The sequence below is a fragment of the Lytechinus variegatus genome, chromosome 7, assembly GCF_018143015.1.
Source record: "Lytechinus variegatus isolate NC3 chromosome 7, Lvar_3.0, whole genome shotgun sequence".
Taxonomy (NCBI): domain Eukaryota; kingdom Metazoa; phylum Echinodermata; class Echinoidea; order Temnopleuroida; family Toxopneustidae; genus Lytechinus; species Lytechinus variegatus.
Window position 1 is genome coordinate 23,751,021 of NC_054746.1, and position 23,268 is coordinate 23,774,288.

At 35.4% G+C, this 23,268-nt stretch overlaps 1 protein-coding gene across 1 annotated transcript; it reads left to right on the plus strand.

Annotated features, from left to right (window-relative positions):
* Nucleotides 1-623: 623 nt before the first annotated feature.
* On the plus strand, nt 624-22,558 carry LOC121418804. Its single transcript, XM_041612949.1, has 9 exons — nt 624-671; nt 3,920-7,896; nt 8,578-8,784; nt 9,207-9,388; nt 9,861-10,005; nt 10,867-11,144; nt 12,360-12,462; nt 13,839-13,996; nt 21,172-22,558. The coding sequence occupies exons 2-9, from the start codon at nt 3,927-3,929 to the stop codon at nt 21,238-21,240; spliced, it is 5,112 nt and encodes a 1,703-aa protein (XP_041468883.1). The 5' UTR covers nt 624-671; nt 3,920-3,926; the 3' UTR covers nt 21,241-22,558.
* The last annotated feature ends 710 nt before the right edge of the window (nt 22,559-23,268 follow it).

Genomic DNA, 23,268 nt, shown 5'->3' on the forward strand with positions numbered 1-23,268 from the left:
CATAAAATAGACAGGCTTATATGTATAATAATATAATAATAGTAATAATAATAATTCTAGATATTCTCAGAAATGAATAAATGCAAAATGTGGATTTGTTTGCAATTTAAAATGATGTCGCTGTCTGATCAGCTAGGGACTTCGGCTTGAAAAAGTGTACCCATTTTATCTAGCCCATCTAAGAGTCTTTTTCAAACACATTGACAGATATTCAATTCTGTGTAAGGCCATGATCATTGTGCAACCCAGAATAATCTGCCTACATTGAGGTGTTTGAGTTCACTTTTAACCATTTTTACTCCTATTCTATATCTTTTTTGTCTTCCATTTAGTAGAATTCTCTTTGCAGAATATGGAGAGTGAATGCAGTCTTGATTGTTAAGGTCGCAATCACAAGTTTTTTTTCAAAATCACAAAATTGTAGACAAGAACCAGGAAATTTACTAAGCTTACGAGCTCAAAACACTCACTTTCCATTTCCAGTACAATATCATGAAAAGAGACGTTTAAGAGAAATTAATATCCATTTCATATGGCTTTCTCAACGATCTGGGTTTTTTGTTCATACACAATGTCAAAAGCATCCCCCTTTTTGTTTACCTTGCGCCCGCGCCCTCTACAGCGCAGAGCAGAAATGTTCGCGAATTTCGAAGTTTGGAAAGAAAGTCGAGGTGAGTGAGATGAATCGCTTCATTTTGTTTCGCTGTTTTAAATGTGATGTTTTTGTCTGTTTCGTGTAATTGTATCGATTATGGAGATGAAAATGGAGTTATCGAGTGAGAGAAGTGTTTAATGTTGATCAAGACCACGTTCAAGTGCGTCCAGTGCAGTGTGGGTCTTTTCTTATTTAGTTAGGCCCCTGTCCCCACGTACTGAAAATAGTGTTAGTAAAATTTAAATTGTTAAAGACTAACATTAGATCCCGTTAGATCTAACTTACAGCAGGGCGTCCCCCTAGAAGGAAACCCGTCTTCAGATATGAATTTCACAATTATCAAATACTTTTTGCTATAAATTTGACACTCATATGGTAACCGTAAAGAGTGGAATCTCTTAAATTTGAGACAAAAAGCTTAGCAAATTTTTCATGTGTGGGCGTGGCACTTAGTCTTACAGAATTGACTCAGGCTTCATCATGATATTTTAAAATATTTTGACTTATGCTTATTCATCATGAAGCCTTGAAACCCTTGCCATAGGCATGTAAGTGAGACTTGTCAACAAAGATGGATTTCCCTAGGAAAGTAGGAAATCTATCTTTGAACTTGAGTTGAATAGAAATCATGTAAATTTGTTTGATTGTATTTATCTACCGTAAGTAATGGACTATAAGCTGTACCCTTGGATTAACCGCACCCCCAACTTTGGACTAAAAACAAAAAAAATTCTTACATTTACATGCAGATTATTTTGCGGAAATCTGCTGTTCGTGATCAATTCATCGACAAATTTTAGCAAGAAAGAAAGGTCCCGACAATATTGGCCACTTACACTTTTTTTTTTTTCATATTGTTTTATTCTGATTCCATGAACAAAAATATATAACATTTCAATTTAACATTTCAAAACACATAATATTTTACATTTCATATTTGGACTTTTTTCACTAACTTAATACAAGCATAAATCATATATAACTTAAAGGAGAAACAATGAAATCAGTTATAAAAATGGTTGAAACACCACTCCTCCCCCCCCCCCCCCAATCAAAAAGTCTTCCCTTGCACATTTGTGGAGGGCTATTTATACATGGAATACAAAGAAAGAACAAAACAAAGTAGACCCAAATCCAAAACAAACCAATTAACAAATAGATATACTGACACTAGGATCCCCTTAAAAAATACATATAATATACCTAACACTTTTCCTTTCATGTATCAAAAATTCAACAATGATTTAAAACTATATGAGATTACTTGGCTTGCACTTATCAAAAACAAAGCAAATCAAAAAAAGAATAAAAAAATAAAATAAAAAAGAAATTAAAAAAAATCAAAAAGAAAAAAAAAAAAAAACACACTCACCTCACAGTCACAGTGTACACAGTCACAGTGTACACACTCACACACAGCACTGCCTTTCTTGTACATTGCAAACTACGATACAGTACCAGTACATCTTATCAAATTATGATCTGTGTCTTTCCCGGCTTAGGAGGAAGAAACATTCACATTTCTTACATCACAACCTCACAATCACTTTCAGAAATTTGATGTCTTAGCATGAATTTTGGATACGGGATTACAGGAAGGTTCAAGAAACAAAGATTTTTTGGCATTTTTTCCAGTTGTTTTTTACGGCTTTGTGCCGTCTCTCTCGTGCGTGGTTTACATGGTATCTTATGAAAAGCAAACGGGAAAGAAAAAATAAGCTGGCGCGAAATGGGACTTTGGAGGGGAGGGGTTAAAATGAATAGCGCCAGCTTAAGTCGCACTATAGCCACAATACAACGCAAGCTCGATCAGCTCACTCAACAGTCAACTCTTGCTCAGCGGTGACAAAATATTACCGAGTATGCTTCGCGTCTCTTTTAACCTAGCCAGGGAACTTCACTACTTTGAATCGAGAATAAAGTCAAAATTAGTGTCATGAAGGTGGGTGTGTTTGTTATGGACAATATTTAATTAAGATCGTAATAATCGCTTCCCATTACCCGCGGCTTATACCCCTCTAAACGACATTGCCTGGGCGGCTACGCCCGGCCACTCGATGTGTTGTAAACTGGCAGACATCGTACATGTACGGGAGGGGTTACGACAGGCTGGCTCAGACCCATTACCGTGTATAAACCACACCCCCGACTTTTGCTTCTATCCCGCCGAGAAAAGGGTGCGGTTAATACACCGTTGCTTACGGTATACACTTTCATACGCCTATTAAATGCGTATGAAGGTGCAAAAAAACATTTAGGAAAAATGAGAGGTTTCTTACCAGATCCTCGATCCATTTGTAAACACTGCACATACAATACGCTTGACCCTTGAACCACTTCGTTATGATGTAGCTTTGATAATGCCGTTTTGAAGAATAATTTATAGATAAAATTTATTATTTAAGAAATTATTAAATTTAAAACCTGATTACAAATAATCATTATCGCAATAATAATCTTTTATAATATTTATAATCAAGTTTCAAATTTTATTATTTGTTAAAATTGTATTTCAATACTGTACACAATATTGTTGGCTGCTAGCATTCGCATGTGCACATCTGGACAATAGCGGAGATCTTGTCTTGCCCCCTTTTTGATCCCATGATCCTTTGCGATAAAGGATACAGAATATTTGGATAGATTTTATATCTTAAAGTTTTGGTAATATTCTAAAGATCATCAATCAAGAAGAAAATGGTGAAAAACTCACTAAACCATGTAAAATGAAAATTCTGCTGTCTTATTTTGAATTCACCTCTTGAATTTGCCCACGGATTTGTAAGGGGTCCTAATTCTACATACAAAATTGTCCATTCAAAGAAATGTTGTTAAACTGCATTTCTTGTGTACCAATTTCTAACATCTTTTTTCTTGCAAGAAAATGTGATTTATGATATTTAAGAGAATAGAACTCCAAAGCTGCAATGATTTGCTGGTTCTATATGATTTTTGCAAATTATTTCATAGCCTCTGTGGAGTTTTGAATAGGAATCATTTTTCACACTGCAGTCACAGTCCCATACACAGAATCCACATTTTGCCATTGAAATTGAATGTTCAATAAGTGGTGTGTAGCTTTAGGACCCCTTATCTAACCTTACAAATGTTTTATTAACCCTTTGGTTGTGGCATATGTTTTCAACAAACCATTTTTAAATTGGATGGAATTAAAAATTTGCAGATGTCTCTGATGTCAGTTTGTTGCCAAATGTCATATTTGGTCTATATTTTCTTTTGGTTTTCATTTTTAATTTGTTACAGATTTTTCATGATGTCTCTTGATCAAATTGCTTCAATCCAGTTCCTGTCTCAAGATGTACAAAATCAACTAAGATCTGGCGTAGCCACACCATCAGTTGTCCAATGTGTAGAGGAATTGGTTGTGAATAGTATTGACGCTGAAGCTTCTTGCATCGCTGTTCGTGTGCATCTACCCGACTGTCAAATTCAGGTCGTAGACAATGGAAGGGGGATGACTAAAGATGATATGCTCTGTGTTGGTGAGAGATATGCTACAAGCAAATGCCATGACACAAAAGACCTTGAAGATATATCCCATTATGGATACAGAGGAGAAGCTCTTGCAAGTATAAAGGAAATTTCTTCAGTGTTGGAGATCACTTCGCGAGCCAGAGGGTCTGAACTTACCTACAGTAAACTCTTTCATCATGGAAAGGATCAAGGTGTCACAAAGGCTTTAAAGGATAGGCCAAGTGGAGGGACAACAGTCACAGCCCGAAACGTTTTCTATAATTTACCAGTAAGGCGGAAGATGCTGTCCAGTCCCTTGGTGTATGAACAAATCTGCAAGCAACTACAGGCAATATCCTTGATTCACCCTCAGATTTCTCTTACTCTTCGAAATGACAGCACAGGAGTAAAATCAATACAAACGCACAACTCATCATCAGTTGTTCAAACGTTTGGGTGTCTCTTTGGTAAAGATGTGGCAGGTGGCTTGAAAGAGGTGAATAACATCCACACAGTCTTCAACATTTCAGGATTTATTGGATCAACAAGTCATCGGAACAAGTCCCTGCAATTTGTATATGTGAATGGAAGATTGATTCTGAAGACAAAAATTCACAAACTTGTGAATGAGCTTCTCAGTAACTCACTCGTTACTAAGAGTAAAGGAAAGAATCAAAACATGTCACAAGGATACAGCATGAATGCCGGCCCTGCCACATGCCAACCTAGTCCTGGGGGAAATCAAATGGCGTATGGCATCTTTGTTTTGAACATCACTTGCTGTCGTAATGAATATGACATCACGTTTGATCCAGCCAAGACCTTAGTTGAGTTTAGAGACTGGGAAGGAGTCGTAACCTGTGTGCATGAGCTTGTTACATCTTTTCTTGAGAGGGAAAATCTTACAATGAAAGTAAATGTTGCACAGACAGGAAGTGAAGCAGGGCGTAGTGATCTTGTCGTATCAAATGAAACCGAAGTGTGTGCCAGTGCCATCAGTACAACTGATTGTAAAAATGCTGTTCAGTCAACATGTGTCAGAAGACAAATTGTCCAGCCAGATGTCACTCCCATGTTGAATAACCTGAATCCCAGTAACGTAGAGAGAGTAGAGGAGGATAAAGCTGACTCTCATACGACAAATAATTCTTGCAGGATACCAGATGCATTTGGAGATGTCAATGAGATCAGAGAAACTGAAATCCTGCAACCAGATTCACGTGACACAGTACCTCAATTGGAGCTTACCTCAAATAAACATGTGGAGGAGGTTCTTACAGCATATGCAAGTGACCATACAGATCCTATTACAGATCCACATTGTCAGCTCTCTCACGAGACCTTGGTAAATAGACCCATGCCAAAAACACCTGATGATAAGAAAGTTGATAATTCTCAAAATATGAAGTCTCTGACTTCAAACTTGTCTTGTAATAAGGAAGGAAGTGCAGCCGTCAGTGAAGCTCATTGGACATCATCATCTTCAGAACTAGATGTAGGATCGAGTGAGGAGACACTAACTAGCAGTGAAGTGGAAATTGGAACACCCAAGTCGGAAGTACATCAGTGTTGTGATGCTCGCTGTTTATCAATGAGAAGAGATGACACTTACTCAGGACAAAAAGTTGTTGATCTTGTTTCTCCTAGAACTAGGATTGCTGTCAAAGCAAGGAATACACTTTCAATGTTCCGAAGATCAGTAAAAAAGAAAAAAATGACTAATGCTGCAAAGGATGAGTCATCTCAGAAGTCAGAACAGAGAGTCAATAAGCATCTGCAATCTGCTTCAGCCGATGAGCACAAAACAATTGCATTGAGATGGTACCGTAGTCCAGGATTTCGAAGCACATTGGAGAGTTTGAATATCAAATGTAAGGACAGGCAGGAACAAGTGGATGTCCTTCAAAGGCTATCATTCTCTAGTGGGCCCAGTCAATCAAACAGTCATACCAATGCTTGTAGTTCAGAAATTGGCAGCTCTATGAAGGAAGCATGTCAAAGCAATCAACATGCGATGGCTGATGAGAGGAGCAAACTTGGTAATCAAGCAAAAACTCATATGGCTGACGATAACAATACCACTGGGCGGAAGGTTAATGAAAAAGAGGATGCTTGTATTGTCAGTATAGAGAACCAAAAATGTAATCCAATTGAACATATGATGCCACATGACTCAGTAGAGCAAAACACACATGATGCAGCCAAAGGTGACTGTACAAAGAATACTTACAAAGAACCCTGGGAAAGCCAAAGAAGTGATAGTAATACGTCAGATCTTCCAAGACATTCTACTATGGAACCAACAGGCACTAGGAAGATAGCAGCAGATCCTCCTGATTCTCCAATTAGTTCCAAGGCATGGAAGCAGAGCAGTGGATGTAATTTAAGAGAACGAATGAAATTATATGTTCAAGACTCAAAAGGGCAACTCGTGGATGATGCAGCCAAAGATATCTGTATTGAAAGCTCTAGTAGAGAACACTGTGAAAGAGAGAGCATTGTTGTCAATACCTCGTATATTCCAAGAAACTCTACTTCAGAATCAAGACCTACTGCAAAGAGAGCAGCAGATCCTCCTGATTCCCCAGTCAGTTCCAAGTTGCAGAAGCTGACCAGTGGATGGCGATCATCAGCATCTGTTGAGGTACCAGTGAAGTTCTCGACATCTACCTCGTTCATGGTGAGTGCATGTGAGGTCTTTGACAGAGAAACCTTGCAAAGCTCCAGTCTAACAGATGATTGCACTCAAATCAGCAGTGAAGAACTTGAACAATCAATCAGCCAGGGTGTTAGAGCAGCAAGTGATGATTGTCAGGTTCCACTTCCGGTTCAGGAGAGGCCTTGCCCTGTACCTGAAACTGAACCATTTACTGTTGAGATAGCTGATGGAGCACTTGATCTTTGTGAAATTGTTAATGAAAAGGGAACATTAAGTGATAACACAACCCATTGGATGGAAGAAGATACCACAGGAATCAATGGAAGGGATATCACAGAAATGAATGAGTTTGACACAATGGCAGACAGAGGGCAAAGTGCTATCAGAAGCTTCCAGACAGACTATAATGACAATAAATTAAAGGAAAACACTGCAGAGGTGAACACTGATCCTGGCACCTACATGGATGAAGATTCTGGTCTGTTGGATGCAAGTGATCCAGACGACTCAATATCTTTATTTCATATACCTCACCATGATGAAGAAAGACCATTTTGTCTTGATACTGTCGCAGTAGCGTCAGAAAATAGAGATGACAGTACTGCTACCAAAAATGAGGCCCAAGAAAATTCAAGTCCAACAGAGGCACCATTATCAGCAACATCAACCACTGTGCATGAGGGAAGAAACCAATTTGGTATCAATAATGACCCAGCTCCCATACAACAATCTTGCCTTGAAGACATTCATTCTATCAAAATATGTGGAGCAGATGAAAATGTACCTAGTGCAGTAGAGGTACCTGAAATACAGGTTTCCAGTGAAGGTAACCCAGCTACTGAATCAGAAACAAGAATGTGTGAGTCTTCTTATACCACTCAATGGGAGAACATGGATACCAAAGATTCATCAGGGAGAAATGACCCAGATGGTGAATTTGTAATAGAGAGCAGAGAGTGGTACAGTGTCTATGATGCTTCCAGGGGTAGGAAGATCTTTATTAATCGCTTCAATGGGAACTGCTCTTCGGACAAGCCAGAGGATTTAGTTTTGAACCGGGATTCAAGGCAGATCAATGAAGATCATCAATTTACCATGGTGACTAAAAGTGAGTATTTTGAGTAAATTCATTTTTCCTCTCTCATGCTCGACATCAGTGAACTCTGGAAGTTTAAAGAGCTCAACTTACAACTAAAAAGAATAAAACTAGAATGGTATACTTCTTCAAAGGAGAATGGATCTATTAAGATAATGCTTTATACCAGTAGTAGTAGGTTTTAATTAAATGAGTATTCCAAATTTTACTCTATTAGTATAATGAATAGTTAAGTTTTGGTTATGATAGGAAATGCAAGGAGAGGTTTATCAAAACAAGAATCAAATATCTGCTGTGCTGTTAAACTGACATTCATAAACTGACATTCAATGCCGTGCATTAAAATGTGAGACATATATGATGATAATGTACAATTATTACCTTAGGGTTCATATGTACTAAAGGAGAAATAAAAAGAGGAAGAAGCAAGTTTGTGTTTACAATGATAGGTTAAAATGATACGTTTGTTATTGGACATTTGTCTCTGATGAAGGAACAGAGGTTGTATACTCAGGAAGGTTGTATGCAAGATGGGAAGATGCTGGGTGGAAAGAACATGAATGGAAACAAAGTGGATCTATAGTAGTACTGTTAAAAGTGAAAGTTAATAGGCTACCTCTATTAAAGCCAGCTCAATGTTGTCTTCATAACATCTCAAGTCTGTTAAATATTTTTTAAACTCTCATTGTACAGATGATACATTGGCCCATCCTCACCTTCCTCACAGTGCAGCCCCTTTTGTGAATAACTTGCGTGATAAGAAAGAGTCATCATCCCATTCCCATCATCCTCCAGTCACACCTACTACCTTGGCAACCGTTGATGCTGCCATGGAAGAAAGCCAAGAAGAAGATGATGAGTTATCCATCGTCAAGTGGGGCAAGACAAGTCAGATTTCTCGTAAATAATTCTAATTTTTACCCTTAAATATGAATAGAAAAATAAATTTGCATACTGTGAAAGTTTAAATTTGCCTGTGATTGAATGTTTGTGCTTGCCTGTGTTAGCACAATTGTGCATTTTCATTTCCTGTGAAGAATATTAAGCCAGGATACATGTAATTATAGTCAAATGCAAAGTACTTAAATTTTTCGCAAAATTGTGTTTCTGTTCATTGTTGTGTAGCGTACATGACATTTCCATACCAGTTGGGGAATGCCATTAAAAAAATGACTTTTTTATGTCCGACCTCTCTTTTCCTTCACCTCATGATTATCATGCATGCAATAATGTACTTGATATTGTCTCAAATTTGCTTTTTATTATTTGCGCATTTTGTTCAATAAAGTTATGTATACAATACTTATTTTTAAATGAAACAGGAGATGGCTGCATGACGAATGAAGGTCCACAATTCTCAAAATACAATAAAAAAGGGACAGGATATGGATTACTGTCTCCTGTGAGTGAGGGATTTCCCAACGTTGATGTAAAGTTCCAGGCCAAGGTTCTTGCCTCGCTCAATCCATGTCAGTTCACGAAGGCCATGTTTACAAGCATGAAGGTGAATATCTGGACCCTGTTACATGACAATAACTATTGATTATTGTAACTTAACCATCAGTGGCTCCAAGGAGACATTGAGCCAATTTTCGTTGGCTGTTGATCAGAGATGGTACATTAAGTTACCAGTGATGATGAAGTTAATATCGATTTTTAGTTGTATGTAAACAGGATCATGATTTGAAAATATTTTTGTGTGTTTATAACATGGATGAGAAAAGTTATGATCAGCCTTGCAGTATTCAACCTCTTTCATCTGGGAAAATACATTTGGGCTAAGAACTATTCTCCTCTATAAATAAATATCTCTTTAAATGGGCTTGTACACTGGATGTTTTTGTCAGCATATCTATGTCAACATACACATGGCAAGTCATTATATAATTTTATTATATCTTCTTTAGAAAAATTCTTTTGTAATTTGTTCTCATTGATTATTCTTTTTTCTTCCTGTTGATTTATGAATAAATCAGGTCCTCGGTCAGTTAGATAAAAAGTTTATAGCCTGCCTGGTGAACAGTGATTATGAGAAGAACCCCGCAGGAGAGCCTAATCTTCTCATTCTTGTTGATCAACATGCTGCACATGAACGCATCAGACTGGAAATGCTCACTCAAGGTAGGTATATGATTAGAGCCCTGTCTTACAAAGAGCTGTGATAGATTCAAATCAAACACAAATTGATATTGAGGTATTTTTTAACTACACAAATTTTGATAATTACAACTTAAGACTGATTTCAAATTAAAGATGAAGCCCTGTCTTCATGGTGTAATTTTCTTCAGCAAGAAATTTATCCACATTGTGCTGCACTCAACCCAGGTGAGGTGAATGGGTACCTGGTAGGATTAATTCCTTGAATGCATGAGCACTGAAAGGCAGCTCAAGCTAAAGCTAGGGTGATAATGATAATAACAATGTGCCTCGGAATAGAATATTTCTAGATAGATGGCGCTATATAAATGCCTACTGTAATTATAATTATTAAAAACCTGTTCTAACATTTGTAGGTTTATGGATTATTTTGTTGCTTGACTGCTTTATGTATAATCAAGTATGAAAACCATTTTATTTACTGAAAAACTTGGTTTGGAAATGTTCTTTGATAGTGGTTAATGATGTGCAGAGAAACGTAATGAATTTACTGTAAGGTAACAGTTCAGTGAAAATGATTTAGACATTTCCTTAGTACTGAGCAGTCATATTTATCAATTCAAGAAGTATACAAAGACTAGAACTTTTCATTTGTAATAAGACGACGATTGAATTAAATATCAAATGATTCTTAGAATCGTCTACTGCATTCATTACATTTTGAGATTATTAATGAATCCTTGTTAGAATACACTTGAAAATTCTTGTACCTGATATTTATTTAGATCTAGACCTTAATTAGATAACCAACATCCCAAATATTAAAAATTGGATTTCAATATTTTAACTACATTCTTGATATTCTTGATATCAATTACATTATAGATGCATATACAAGCCATCGTGATAATCCTGATGATAGCGACGCTGACCAAAAAAGATGTATCCGTACTTCTGATGTTACTCCAGCTCTTCCTATCAGTCTATCTTCCTCTGAATTAAGACTTCTGGAGGCTTATCCTCAGAAGATGAAGAGGATTGGTATAGCATACCAATTGTCTGAAGATAGTGCCTTGGTTACTCGGCTACCAGCTTGTGTGGTAGAAAAAGAAGCAAATGAGCTCAAGAGAGGGCGCCAAACCATAGCTACCAGTGTGGCAGAGGTGAGAATGATGGCGTAGAGCAATACTTATGCATGAAATTGCTTTAAAGGGATTGGTAAACATTCTATATTGAAGAGGAATCTCATTCTGTGACCTGAAAATGGTTTATAGCTGAAATACAATAATCTGAAAGTCCTGTACTTCTGATTCATTGTAACTGTCACTTTGACTCCTTGTTAGATTTGAAAAAGATGTAACGGGTGATATATATTTAATTGCAGCATGCAATGATTCATATGAAATCCTTTAAAATGAAGTTGAACATTCACCGTATGATTATAGATCTAGGTTTAGTACGTTTACTTAAACCTTACTCTTTGAAATCATGAAATCTATGCTGAAAAATTGTCACACTGACAATTGTCAACACAGACAAGCACATGCGAGTCAGTTTATTACTATTGCTTCAAAAAAGACACTTCACCTGCCTATCTACCAGAATCATCTGCCATTTATATATACAAACACATCAGTTGTCATTTTCTTGGATTCTGTTCAAATTCACTTGGGATCATTACCACAAGTAGTATTTAAGATGAATTTCTCAATGGAAAATGTTTTTTGAAAAGTGAAAATCTAATCCAATGTATGAACGTGATGTCTTACTATACAATTGCTTTCTTTAACAGCCGTTAAATTTCTATCCTAGGGATAAACCGAAAACTTCATCTCAAACCCTTGCCAACACATTTCATTCATTTTTTTTTTGGGGGGGAGGGGATAGAAATCAGTGTAATATGGAAAGTATATGTACATGTAATTCAACTTTACATGAATTTTTTGGTATCGAGTACTCACATTGTTGTTTATGTCCATATAAAGTATAATTAAAAGTATTATGAGTTAGCTCAGATCGTACATACATGTGGAAATCTCTTCTTAAATCTTTCAAAGTACAGGATGGAAACGGAATGGTTTAAAATAGCTTAATGTTTTCTACATGTACATGTACAGAACATCAGTTGACTTCAGTTTGTGATATTTTTTGCTATTTTTCCCCCATCTTATTACATTATTGCATCTTCTTTCATTTGATGATCTCATATGCAAACATACATATATCTTATCAATGTCATGTAATGCATATATTTGCAATATGATAATCAGGAAAATATAACAGGAAATAGACATTTGAAATTTTCAAGTCCAATGTAACATGTTTGATTGTTTATTTACCTTTGAAAATCTTGTTTCTGTTACTTGGCGTTAATCCAGACGTTGATCAAGGAAGTATTAGACTCGCTACAGCATCAATCTGGAGCCGTTTCATCCTTACCTAAGACCATCACAAGGATTCTTAACTCTCAAGCTTGCCATGGTGAGGAAGGTTATGGTATACAGTCACACCTGTTTATTAAAGAGTGGTCTCTGTAGACAAGTGACCTTAATAGACAGGTTCTTTTTAACACTCATATACCTTTCAAATGAGAGGTAATTTTGTAGGCCTCTAAAGACAGGTTTTTACTATAGACGGGTGGCCACTAAGACAGGTTTAACATTATTTTATTTCTATCATCGACTCCAAAGTAACAGTCATAGCAAAGAGCTCAAAAATTAAAATGGTATTAGATATCACTTGGTCTAATATCATGAATGATAAGAATATGTAAATGATGTATCAATTGAAAGTATGCCCCCCCAAAAAAAAAAATGGAAGCTGAAAATCGTAATTTAAGACATTGCTGTAACAAAACCAGATTTTTAAAAATATATAAAGAAAAATACATATCTTTAAAGGTCAAGTCTACCCCAGTAAAAATGTTGACTTGAATCAATAGAGACAAATCTAGGAAGCATAAAATGGATTTAAAATACGACAGTTGTGCCATTTTAGATATTCGTTTATTTTTCACAAAACAGTAATGTGCACAACTAAGTGATATGAAAATAAGATAGTGGTTGATGTCCGCCATTCACTATTTTGTTTTTTATCATTTGAATTATACAATATTTCAAATTTTACAGATTTGATGATAATGACCAACTTGAGTAAACCACAAAATTTTTTAAACAATGGTAATTCCATTTCTTTCACATGACAATGAGTGCAAATAAAAATATTTCATAAAATGAAATACAAAAGAACTAGGTGAAACTTATATAACTTTCTTATTTTTCATTGGATTTTGATGAAATTTTCAGTGTTATGCTTGTTGGAATTTTTCCTTTTATTCAAATAAACTTTCTGTTTGGGTGGACTTGTCCTTTAAGCACATCTACTAACCTTATTTGTCTTTGATTGAAAAGTCAAGACCAACCACTTTATTTTCTTTTATTCTTGTGATTATTGTCTCTTGATAATAATAGTAGTAAATAGTAATACATTATGAAGCGCACTCTCCATCTTAAGGCCTGGTTCCACTGGCCGATGGACACAAAATGTTTTCATAACGGATACAGCGGACAAGCAAAATTTGGGGGTGGCTCCATCCGTTTTCATCCGCTCCAGACAATGCAAAAAAGGGCGAACAATGAAGTCACAGTAGATGAATGCTCGATGGATATAGAGTATGTGAAACACGTATGCAAAGAATACACAACGGATACATAATGTATTCCAAGGGATGGCAAGATTCTTTCCGTTTTACATCCTCACTGCATCCGTATGTGCAGTGGGACCAAGCCTTTAATTAATGCTCTGCCCTATTATTTTACTTGAATTCATTTGTTTCTATTAATCTTATCTCATGACAGGTGCTATCAAATTTGGGGACACCCTTGATCTTGCTGAATGCAAGACTCTGATTGGTCAGCTCTCATCATGTGACTTGCCTTTTCAATGTGCCCATGGTCGTCCAGCACTCATGCCCATTCTCGACTTTAAGAAGACAAAGCATGCAAACGGCAAAAAGGTACTGTTTTGATCAAACTTAACAAAAATGTGTAATCTTTACCACGAAGGGAGAATCAGTATGAAAACATCTGTTTACACATAGTAGTGCCGGGTACAAGTGTTACCTGTGCAAAGTGATGACGGAATATGTCCATGTTAATGACCTCATATGCATATTTCTTCTCATTGGCTCATAAGAACAAAAGTGAACTTCAACCCCTTTCCACAGTCCGATTTTTCGACGATACTTGGCATGTCATAGTGCCGGGTAAAAGTGTTACCCATGCAAAATGATGACTGAATATGTCCATGTTAATAAGCTCATATGCATATTTCTTCTCATTGGCTCATAAGAACAACAGTGAACTTCAACCTCTTTTCACAATGTGATTTTTCGATGCTAATTGGTATGTCATAGTGCTGGGTACAAGTGTTACCCGTGCAAAGTGATGACGGAATATGTCCATGTTAATGACCTCATATGCATATTTCTTCTCATTGGCTCATAAGAACAAAAGTGAACTTCAACCCCTTTCCACAGTCCGATTTTTCGATGCTACTTGGCATGTGGATTATGCCAGGTACAAGTGTTACCCATGCAAAGTGATGACAGAGTGTGAGTGTGGCCCATGGGTTTATATTCTCTGAATATAGCAAGTGCGAAACCCCATGAATATTAACTTACAATTCAACCATTCCTTCATGAATTAATTCATGTTCCCTTATTCACATAAATTATTTATTAATGTATTCATTTTTATTTACATTTTCTATCATTCTCTGAGGGAGTGATCTAAGATGTTGATATCAAAATTTAATCTCAAAGTATTAAATTATATTTATCAGATTCCATATTTCCCTATTGTTTACTTAATCCTCATTTGTTATGTGTAGTGTTCTCTATAACAGTATAGCATAGCATAAGGAAAAGCCAATGTCTTGTATTCCATGACATCAGTGCTTCAAAAGCATAAACTATTTCTTTACATATTATATATTGTTACCCTCTCTCTTGCTTGGCAAGCTGTCAACAGTACGCAAGCACTTTTAGGAATTAATTACTGCCACATACCCATTTACCTCATGTGGGTCGAGTGCAGCACAATCTGGATCAATTTCTTGCTGAAGGAAATTACCCCATGGCTGGGATTCAAACCCATGACCCTCTGTTTCAAAGTCTAGAGACTAATTCACTGGACCACAACACTTCACTTCTTGATCAGAGCATTCTGATTTCATAAATTAGCATAATCTATGTAATCACATATTTTGTAGAAACATTAAATAAATCATGGTGTAGGATATGTCCTAGGCAACGTACATGCTAATCTTTCATGTGATCGCACCGTCCATGGCCAAGATCTTAAGCTGGATGATGTACACAAATAATCTGGTCTAGTTACGGTTAAGAATATCAGTAAGCTAAAAGAAAAGATGTTTGCAATTGCTTTAAAATATAAAAATGTGTGCAATTATTATCCGAAACATTGAAAATGTAGAAATATTATTTTTTTCATCCCCATTTTAAGATCCATTTTGGTTTTATTATCTTGTGTTATATCAACAAGAAATCAATGAACAAACTCGGTAGGGGAACGCGGGTTAAGTTGAGCATAGGGGCAAGTTGAGCCACCGTGACCACCCCCAGGCTAATAATGAATGAGTCAGACATTGTGGTGGTGTCATGTATTGATGACCCATTGCATAACCCTTAACCCCACCACTTTGTTTTCAACTTTGAAACAAAAAGTACTTTTTTAGATGGAAAAATACAAATTTCAGCCAAAAAAGTAAAAAAGGGTGTAAAATAGATAAGTGCTATTTACCCACACACGTATTTAAATATATCATAGAAATAACAATATTGTTAGTCCAGGTATGGATTCTCATTCTTGTCATACTCTTTTACATGATGAATGCATAAGAAATGTGTTAATGTGAAAATATCGCAATAAGTTTGGACTGGGGTAATTTAAGCCAAATCAACATGGGGCAAGTTGAGCCATGGTAATTCTCATGGTGATGTATAATAAAAAAATTAAAAAATGTAAAAAGCCATTGATATGCAGGCAGAAATGAGCAAATTCACATGACAGTTCTTTTACTTTTCGAAGATGTTAGTATTTATAGAGAATTAGCAAGTGAAAAGACTTTAAATGAAAAATTGACATCCTGGTTCTTCCCGCATACATTTTGTACATAGTTTTTGTGGCTCAACTTACCCCACAGATGGGGCAAGTTGAGCCATTTGACATCGTTTTTTTCAAAGGTCACAATGACTTTCAGTGTGGGGGTAGAAAGTTATATATTGGTGAAAAAGATTTCCCAAGAATCAAATTTAAAGGCAAGGTACTTATTTCTACAATATTACTAGTCATATCAATTCTAACATGCAAAATGCAAAAAGTGTCACAACTTACCCTGCCTTCCCCTACTGACATTTTTACAATATTTTTATGACACTAGAAGTAGACCATTCAAAAGTAGACTAGATGTGGCTTTCTGAACACAGCTGTTCTATATTTTGATCCTTTCACACTACTTTAATCTTCAAATCCTTGACATATGGACATTCACACCATCTTTCCTATTAACTTTGATGGAGATTTTAGGGATCTTTTCATGCCATTTATCTCCATATTCCAATGTTAATTTTTGGAGATAATTAACTTTACATGAATTTGCTTTAAACTCTAATTCTCATCATTTTGGTGGTTTTTCATAAGGTCATTACTTTAATGTTACCTGTTTTGGTACTGTAACACCATTCCAAATTCATATATCAATTGTTGAAGTCTTTCAGTCCATTCTTGGGGTTCTTTCACACAAATTACCTCAAACCCGCACAATGTTCATTGTTTGATTCCTTTTACACCATTTATCTCCAAACCACATTGATGATTACAGGGGTCTTTCAAACTATTTAGTTCTAAATTGAATTTTGATTCTTGGTATTCTTTCATTAATTGTAGCTCAAATGTCCAATTCTCATTGTTGTAATTCCCTTTTTTGTCTCCAAACCTTATTGTTGAGCTGAGCTCTAGATACCAATATTGATAGGGGCACACCATTTAACTTCGTACTCCAATATTCACCATATTTTATCTTGAAATAAATTTAATTATATTATTGATTTAGTCTTATTAATATTACTACTACTTTATACTTTTTTTTACTACTACTTATTATTATTTTTATCATTATTAATATTGTCATAATTTATCTATTTACTGATTGATTTTTCTATGTATTTAGTCCATCTATTTCCATTTTCACTTTTATATTTTATTTTGTTTAATTTATTTGTTATTATTATTGTATTTTTTCGGGGGGGGGGGGGGTTTCATTCCTGATCAAAACACTCAAATGCCCCCCTCCAGCAATACAATTTGAAAATAGTACCAGCTACATATTCTCAATCTCCAAACTTATATGTTAATTGTTGGGGTTCATTTATACCATTTAGCTACGAAATCCAATGTTGACTGACTGACTGTCACATTTCTTTTTCACCATTCATATCCAAAGCAGAATTATCAACTTTTCTTTCAGCTACCACTCTTTATGTTCTTTCATGTACCATTTATCTCCACACCTCAGTGACAACTATTGTGTCCTTTTAGACCATTATCTCCAAACCACATTATTATGTTGCGTAGTTCTTTGCTATTATTGAGCTCCAGCGATCTCCAATGTTAATTTCTGGGGTTCTTTCACACCACTGACCACCAAAATCCAACTTTGATTGCCCTCTCACCACAATGACCTCTATATCACCTTTTTAAGAATAGACCTTCCAATACTTTGAATGAAAACAAAGAAAGACGACCTTCAGGCATGCCGTGGCACCAGCGTCAGTCAGTGTCCAGAACAAGTTTGATTTCTGAATGGTCAGATATTTTCACACAAGACTGTAGATGAAGGATCTCTATTGAAGGTCACTATTAGAAGATAGAGTGATATATGTCCATTGGTGCTCTATTCAGTCAATTCTATTGAATAGTAATGAAGCATTATTAATCATCTTGGGGTATACTGAATACTAACACATTAAAGAATTTCTTGCAATCAGTCATATTGAAGTCTATAGCTAGCAAGAATTCTCTCATTAAGTACGAATACGAGCCACGTTATATCTCAAGATATTCATTTCTGACTCTCTTGCTCTTTCTACTCCCGTTCTGTATTTACTTGATTGTAGTAAATGGCTGTCAGGACTTCTCTGCTCTGTTTTATCTTTAAATCAAACCTAATTTTACTAATGTTCCAAATCTCATGTACTTTATTTAAATTGCTGCATTTATGAATTATTGTAAAGCTCGTAAATGTACTTTAAAGGCAACAGATCAGCTATGTATTTTCTTGAAGTTTCAGTCAGGATTGCAAGATCCTCTCCCCCACCCCCATTTCCAGGAGTGATCATTACCCATGTTCTTGCTTCCTAAAACCATTCTAATTAACCAATATCAACCCTGGCCTCAACCTATCTTCCTTTCTTCTTGTGATTAACTTTTCATTTTAAGCATTTCTTGACTGGGGAAGGGGGTGGGGGCAGGGGCTCTCAGGGGAGTGTTTCATGAAAGGACTTGTCAGACGTTTTACCCGTCAAGTTCTGTTTTATCCGACAGTTATTATAGTTACAGTGCTTCTCAGTCAATCACAATCAAAATCACGAAAAGTTGTCAGATCTGACAAGTTGTCGGACAAAAATGTTGATGAAATGCCCCCTTGATGTTTCCATGACCTGGGACGTAGAAAGTATGTCTGTGACAAAAATCGGCATGTACATCACAAAATTGTCCAGTCAATTAAATCATATTCTGATTATCAATACATGTAAATGCATTTAGAAACAGTATTTTTATACATCATACTCAAGGCTTCATGAGTATAATGGGTATTTATTTTATTAATGATTATATGTATTTTAAATATGATTTTATGTTGTTTCAGAAATTACAAACAAAGTCAATGAAATTAAATGAGAATTTGATATTGGTGTATGAAGAAGGGAAACCCTAATGAAATATATAATAAAAATTATATTATCTGAAAGCTCTTGCAATTTATTTTACATGGGAAACGAACCACCTGTAAGTTTTTGGAATGCATAGGTTTTGACTTTCCAATTATCTATGGTCATTGAAACTGGTATAATTCAAATACCAATGAGTGATAAGTTATATAAATTTGATTGTGATTTTTTTTCTGTCATAATGTGAAGGTTATGTTGTTGTTTTGTTCATATGAAATACCAGATGCCCATGATTTAATTTATTTTTTTATAGTTCCAAAATTAATTCTTCAACAATTTTTAAAATAGATACTCATTATTCTGTCATGCCTTAAATCCAAGGTCATTGTGATACCATTTTATATTTGAACTTCAGCTTTACTCCAAATCGTCAGAAAAACTGCTTCTAAATGATCAGCATTTTATTTGTATATAACTGTTATGGTTTCTAAATATACTATTTGCAGTAAAAAGCTATTTCCTTTCATATTTTTGTTATTCAGCAAACGGTTATTTTTGCAATGAATTTGAGGTTTGATGCTTGAGGAAATGATTTAATTCGGCTGATGATACAGAGCTGTGGGTTTGTTATCCCCCATGGCTCCATGTCTGATAGTTTGTCATTGATTAATGTAGTAGAACTGATCCTTTAAACCCACCTGTCATTGAACCTGACTACCACCCTCCACACCCCAACGCCCCTCAAAGCTACCCCCCTAATACCTCTTCGCTCTTCTCACTTTTATTAACCTATCATTTGCATGACAATGGCTGGGATGAGCAGCCATGCATGTCTTACCGCAGATGTATATGCGTTTGTGGACTACTCCATCCGAACCTGATGATACCACGTATATTCATTCTTTGGTTTTGATCTCGTATTTCTTGTGTCATTTCTTTTTCTCTTCTCCCCCCTCATTATTGTCATTTGACCCACTTTTGTTGACAATCGGTGCCTAGACTCGCGCACGCTGCCTGTAAATGGTGCATCAGTTTGAAAGATAAGGATCTTGTCTTTCTCAATATACTTTACATTCATAGCAATCCCTGTGTGCTTGCCGCCTTGCTCACAGAAAGTAAGGTGCAGAACGGCATATCCTGACCCTGAAGGCTAGCTACTTCTCATAAAAGAAACACTTTGTGTTCTCAGATTGGCACAAAGTGTGAGAAAACGACAACCTTGAATGATAGATTGAAGTATTTCATTCATACTCATCAAGGCTACACTGTTTTTGTAGTAAATAGTTGCCTTGCCAATGGAAGAGTTAGTTTTATGGAGGAAAGATGTAAAAAAAAAGCCTTCAGTCCTTCTAAGCCGATCTAAAAAGCCCTTGCTTGAATTCATGTGGTGTGTGCGAAAATGAGATCCCACAGTATGATATCAATGTAGATTAACATCTTGATTGGTATCATCCATCTGGCCAGGAGATAGAAACTAATCAATGGTACATCAAAGAAGATAAACCGACTAGAGATCAGACTGATGGGAAACCGGGCCCATCTTCTTCATTCAGTGTATAATGTTTCTATTTCTATCCCATGGTAGTTATGGGGAGATATACATCTAATCAAAATCCTCTTTTATCTATTTTTGTATCAATCTCTTGCCATGAGGCCAACAATTACAGATAAAGACCATTAGGCTTTAATATATTTTCTTTAAGTATAGTAATTTGTATGGGGTAACTGTCCGTTATACTCTAAAGAGGGTGGAAACCAACTGGAAAAAGCAGTCAAACTCTTACGGAATAAAGCAATACAGGCTGCCACAGAAGTATCCAATGGGCACAGCCAAGGCTTCCATAGCAGTTCGTCTGAATGGTACCTGCATGAGCATACTCTCCAGTTAAATCAGGGATTAATTCTTTAAAATGAAAGGATGAAAGCTAACTGGAGCATGCACAGCAAAAATCAGAAGTTAATTAGAAATCATATGTAATGGAGAAAAATATAATTGAAAAGTAGAACATATATTCATTCTGGTAAAGTTAGTAGAGAATATCATTTGTCAAAAGTATGAAGAAAATGGAATTTCTGTACTATAAAAGTCTTTCAGTGGAAGATTTAAACAACAAAATTTAATTTTTCAGGATGTTAAGGCTCAAATATTGATATTCTGACTGAGAAAATGATTACTTTGCTGATATTTCTAAAAAGATATTCTCTTGTTCTTCATGCAGGTTACACCCTCACCACCACAAGTTTGGAAACTGAAGTATCTCACGTCAGGTATGAATATACAGGTTTGACTTGATATCATTTAAGATTAAACTCGTGTATTGATGTAGATTAAATAGCATACATTTGGTCCCGCCAAAGGGGCTACAGATACATATTACACTGACATCATAGGGTCTCCCCAAATTAGTGGCATAGCTTTTTAACTTAAAGGCTATGTGCAATTTTTTTTTTTTTTTGGGGGGGCACATTGTCTGTACCCCTTTTACCTTACTGCTCTGTAAAAATAAAATTTATCAGTTAGGTCATACATTACCAAGCACATATCAAATTCAAAATGGTGACTTTTTTTGGTATAATCACAAGGGTTATTTTCTTAATGTGTTTAATCAAACTTTTGTTTGGTGAGTGTTTAAGTGCTGTGCTATTTTTGGTTTCATCGCCAGATCTAGTCACACATATCCAGGCATTGATCATGTTTTGCATGGATCAATGAACACATATTGTAGAGGGAAATTCCCTATGTTCCGCTTTCCCAAACTTTGGATCGCTAACATTCAGACTATTGTAAAGTAGATAATTTGCCAGGAAAAAAATGCTATCATTATAATCTTAAGAGGTAATTTTAACATTTTTTTAGTTACCCATTTGAAAAGAAGGCCAATAAAAAATACTAAAATTTATTCTTGATATGCAATAAATGATTTCCTGTGAGCTTTGAAAATGTTTTGCATTTGATGTGATCTCATCATACATGACATGACGGATTATTTCATATTTACACAAAAGTGTTGGAGAAACTTTCCAAGTTATTTTGCTCAAAACCATGTTGTGCCATTTTGATTGAGGGAGGCATTATTTTTATGTTGTTTATAATCTTTGACCGAGAAGAAATAAGAAAACTTTATGGGTTATACAAGATAAAAAATCTTTTAAGTATACTGTTTTTATGAAACAATGGAAGTGAATGGCAGTGAGAACATCATTATTTAAGCTTATGTTCAATTCAGAAATCATTGAACATGTTTTGCAGGTATTTGCCATACATGCCACAAACCTAAGAAATGCAGTTGAGTTTGTATTTTCCCAAAAATCAAATTATGCCTGATTCAAAGAGATTTCTGTGAAACCAATAAATTTGAATAGGCAGATATTATGAAGAGAAGATTATTCCACTAATGATAAGATCACTTGGACGCAGTTGCCTCTATTATGGAGAATTCAGTATAAAAGCTCACCCTTAACCCTATATAGCCCGGGCTATTTTGAAATTGCTTAGCCCGGGGGCCCCCCTCAGATCTCGGTCGTTTATCAACCGATTGCGACCAAATTTGGTGTGTGGGTGTCTCATTATGTATTTTACAAGAATGCGTTGTCAAATTTGTGAAATTTATTATCATTTTTTATTTATCTAATTAATTATGCAAATATTCAATTTTTTCAAGGAATTTTCATTTTTTTGTAGTTTTCCCCCCATTTTTTGAGAAAATGCAATGGAATAAAGCATGTTAGTAGCCAGTCATGTAATCTAAAGACAGCTCACTCAACTGTATTGAAATTGTATAATTATTAGATTATAATAGTAATTAATTATGCGCATATGCTAATTTTTCTCGAAATTCTGAATTTCACATATTGATTACCACGTCTGGGCATAAATTTTTTTTTCTAGTTGTGTACTGAAGAAAGGTGATATTTACTTTATATTTTGACATTATATCATCAAAAAGTGAAAAATACTTATGCAAATTAGAGATAAATGAATATTCATTAGCAGCCAGAAAGTTGAATTTTTCAAAGTAATTTATTAGATGTTGGATAATATTTTTGTTTCCTTCCATGTTTCCAAATTCTTATGTATTTCTTTGTTTTTAATTTATTATGTATTTATTTGTTTTGAAATCTCTATTTGTTATTGTTTTTTTAAATCTAGAATAGTTGGTGATAGCCCAAAAGAAAGTTATGTGAGAAAAAAAAACAAAAAACATTCATCTGACAACACTTCTTGTAAAACCCATACATTGTACACACAAAAGTCGATGGAAATTGCCATTTTCGATGACATTGGTCATGAATATGTGCTATATCTACGCAAGTGT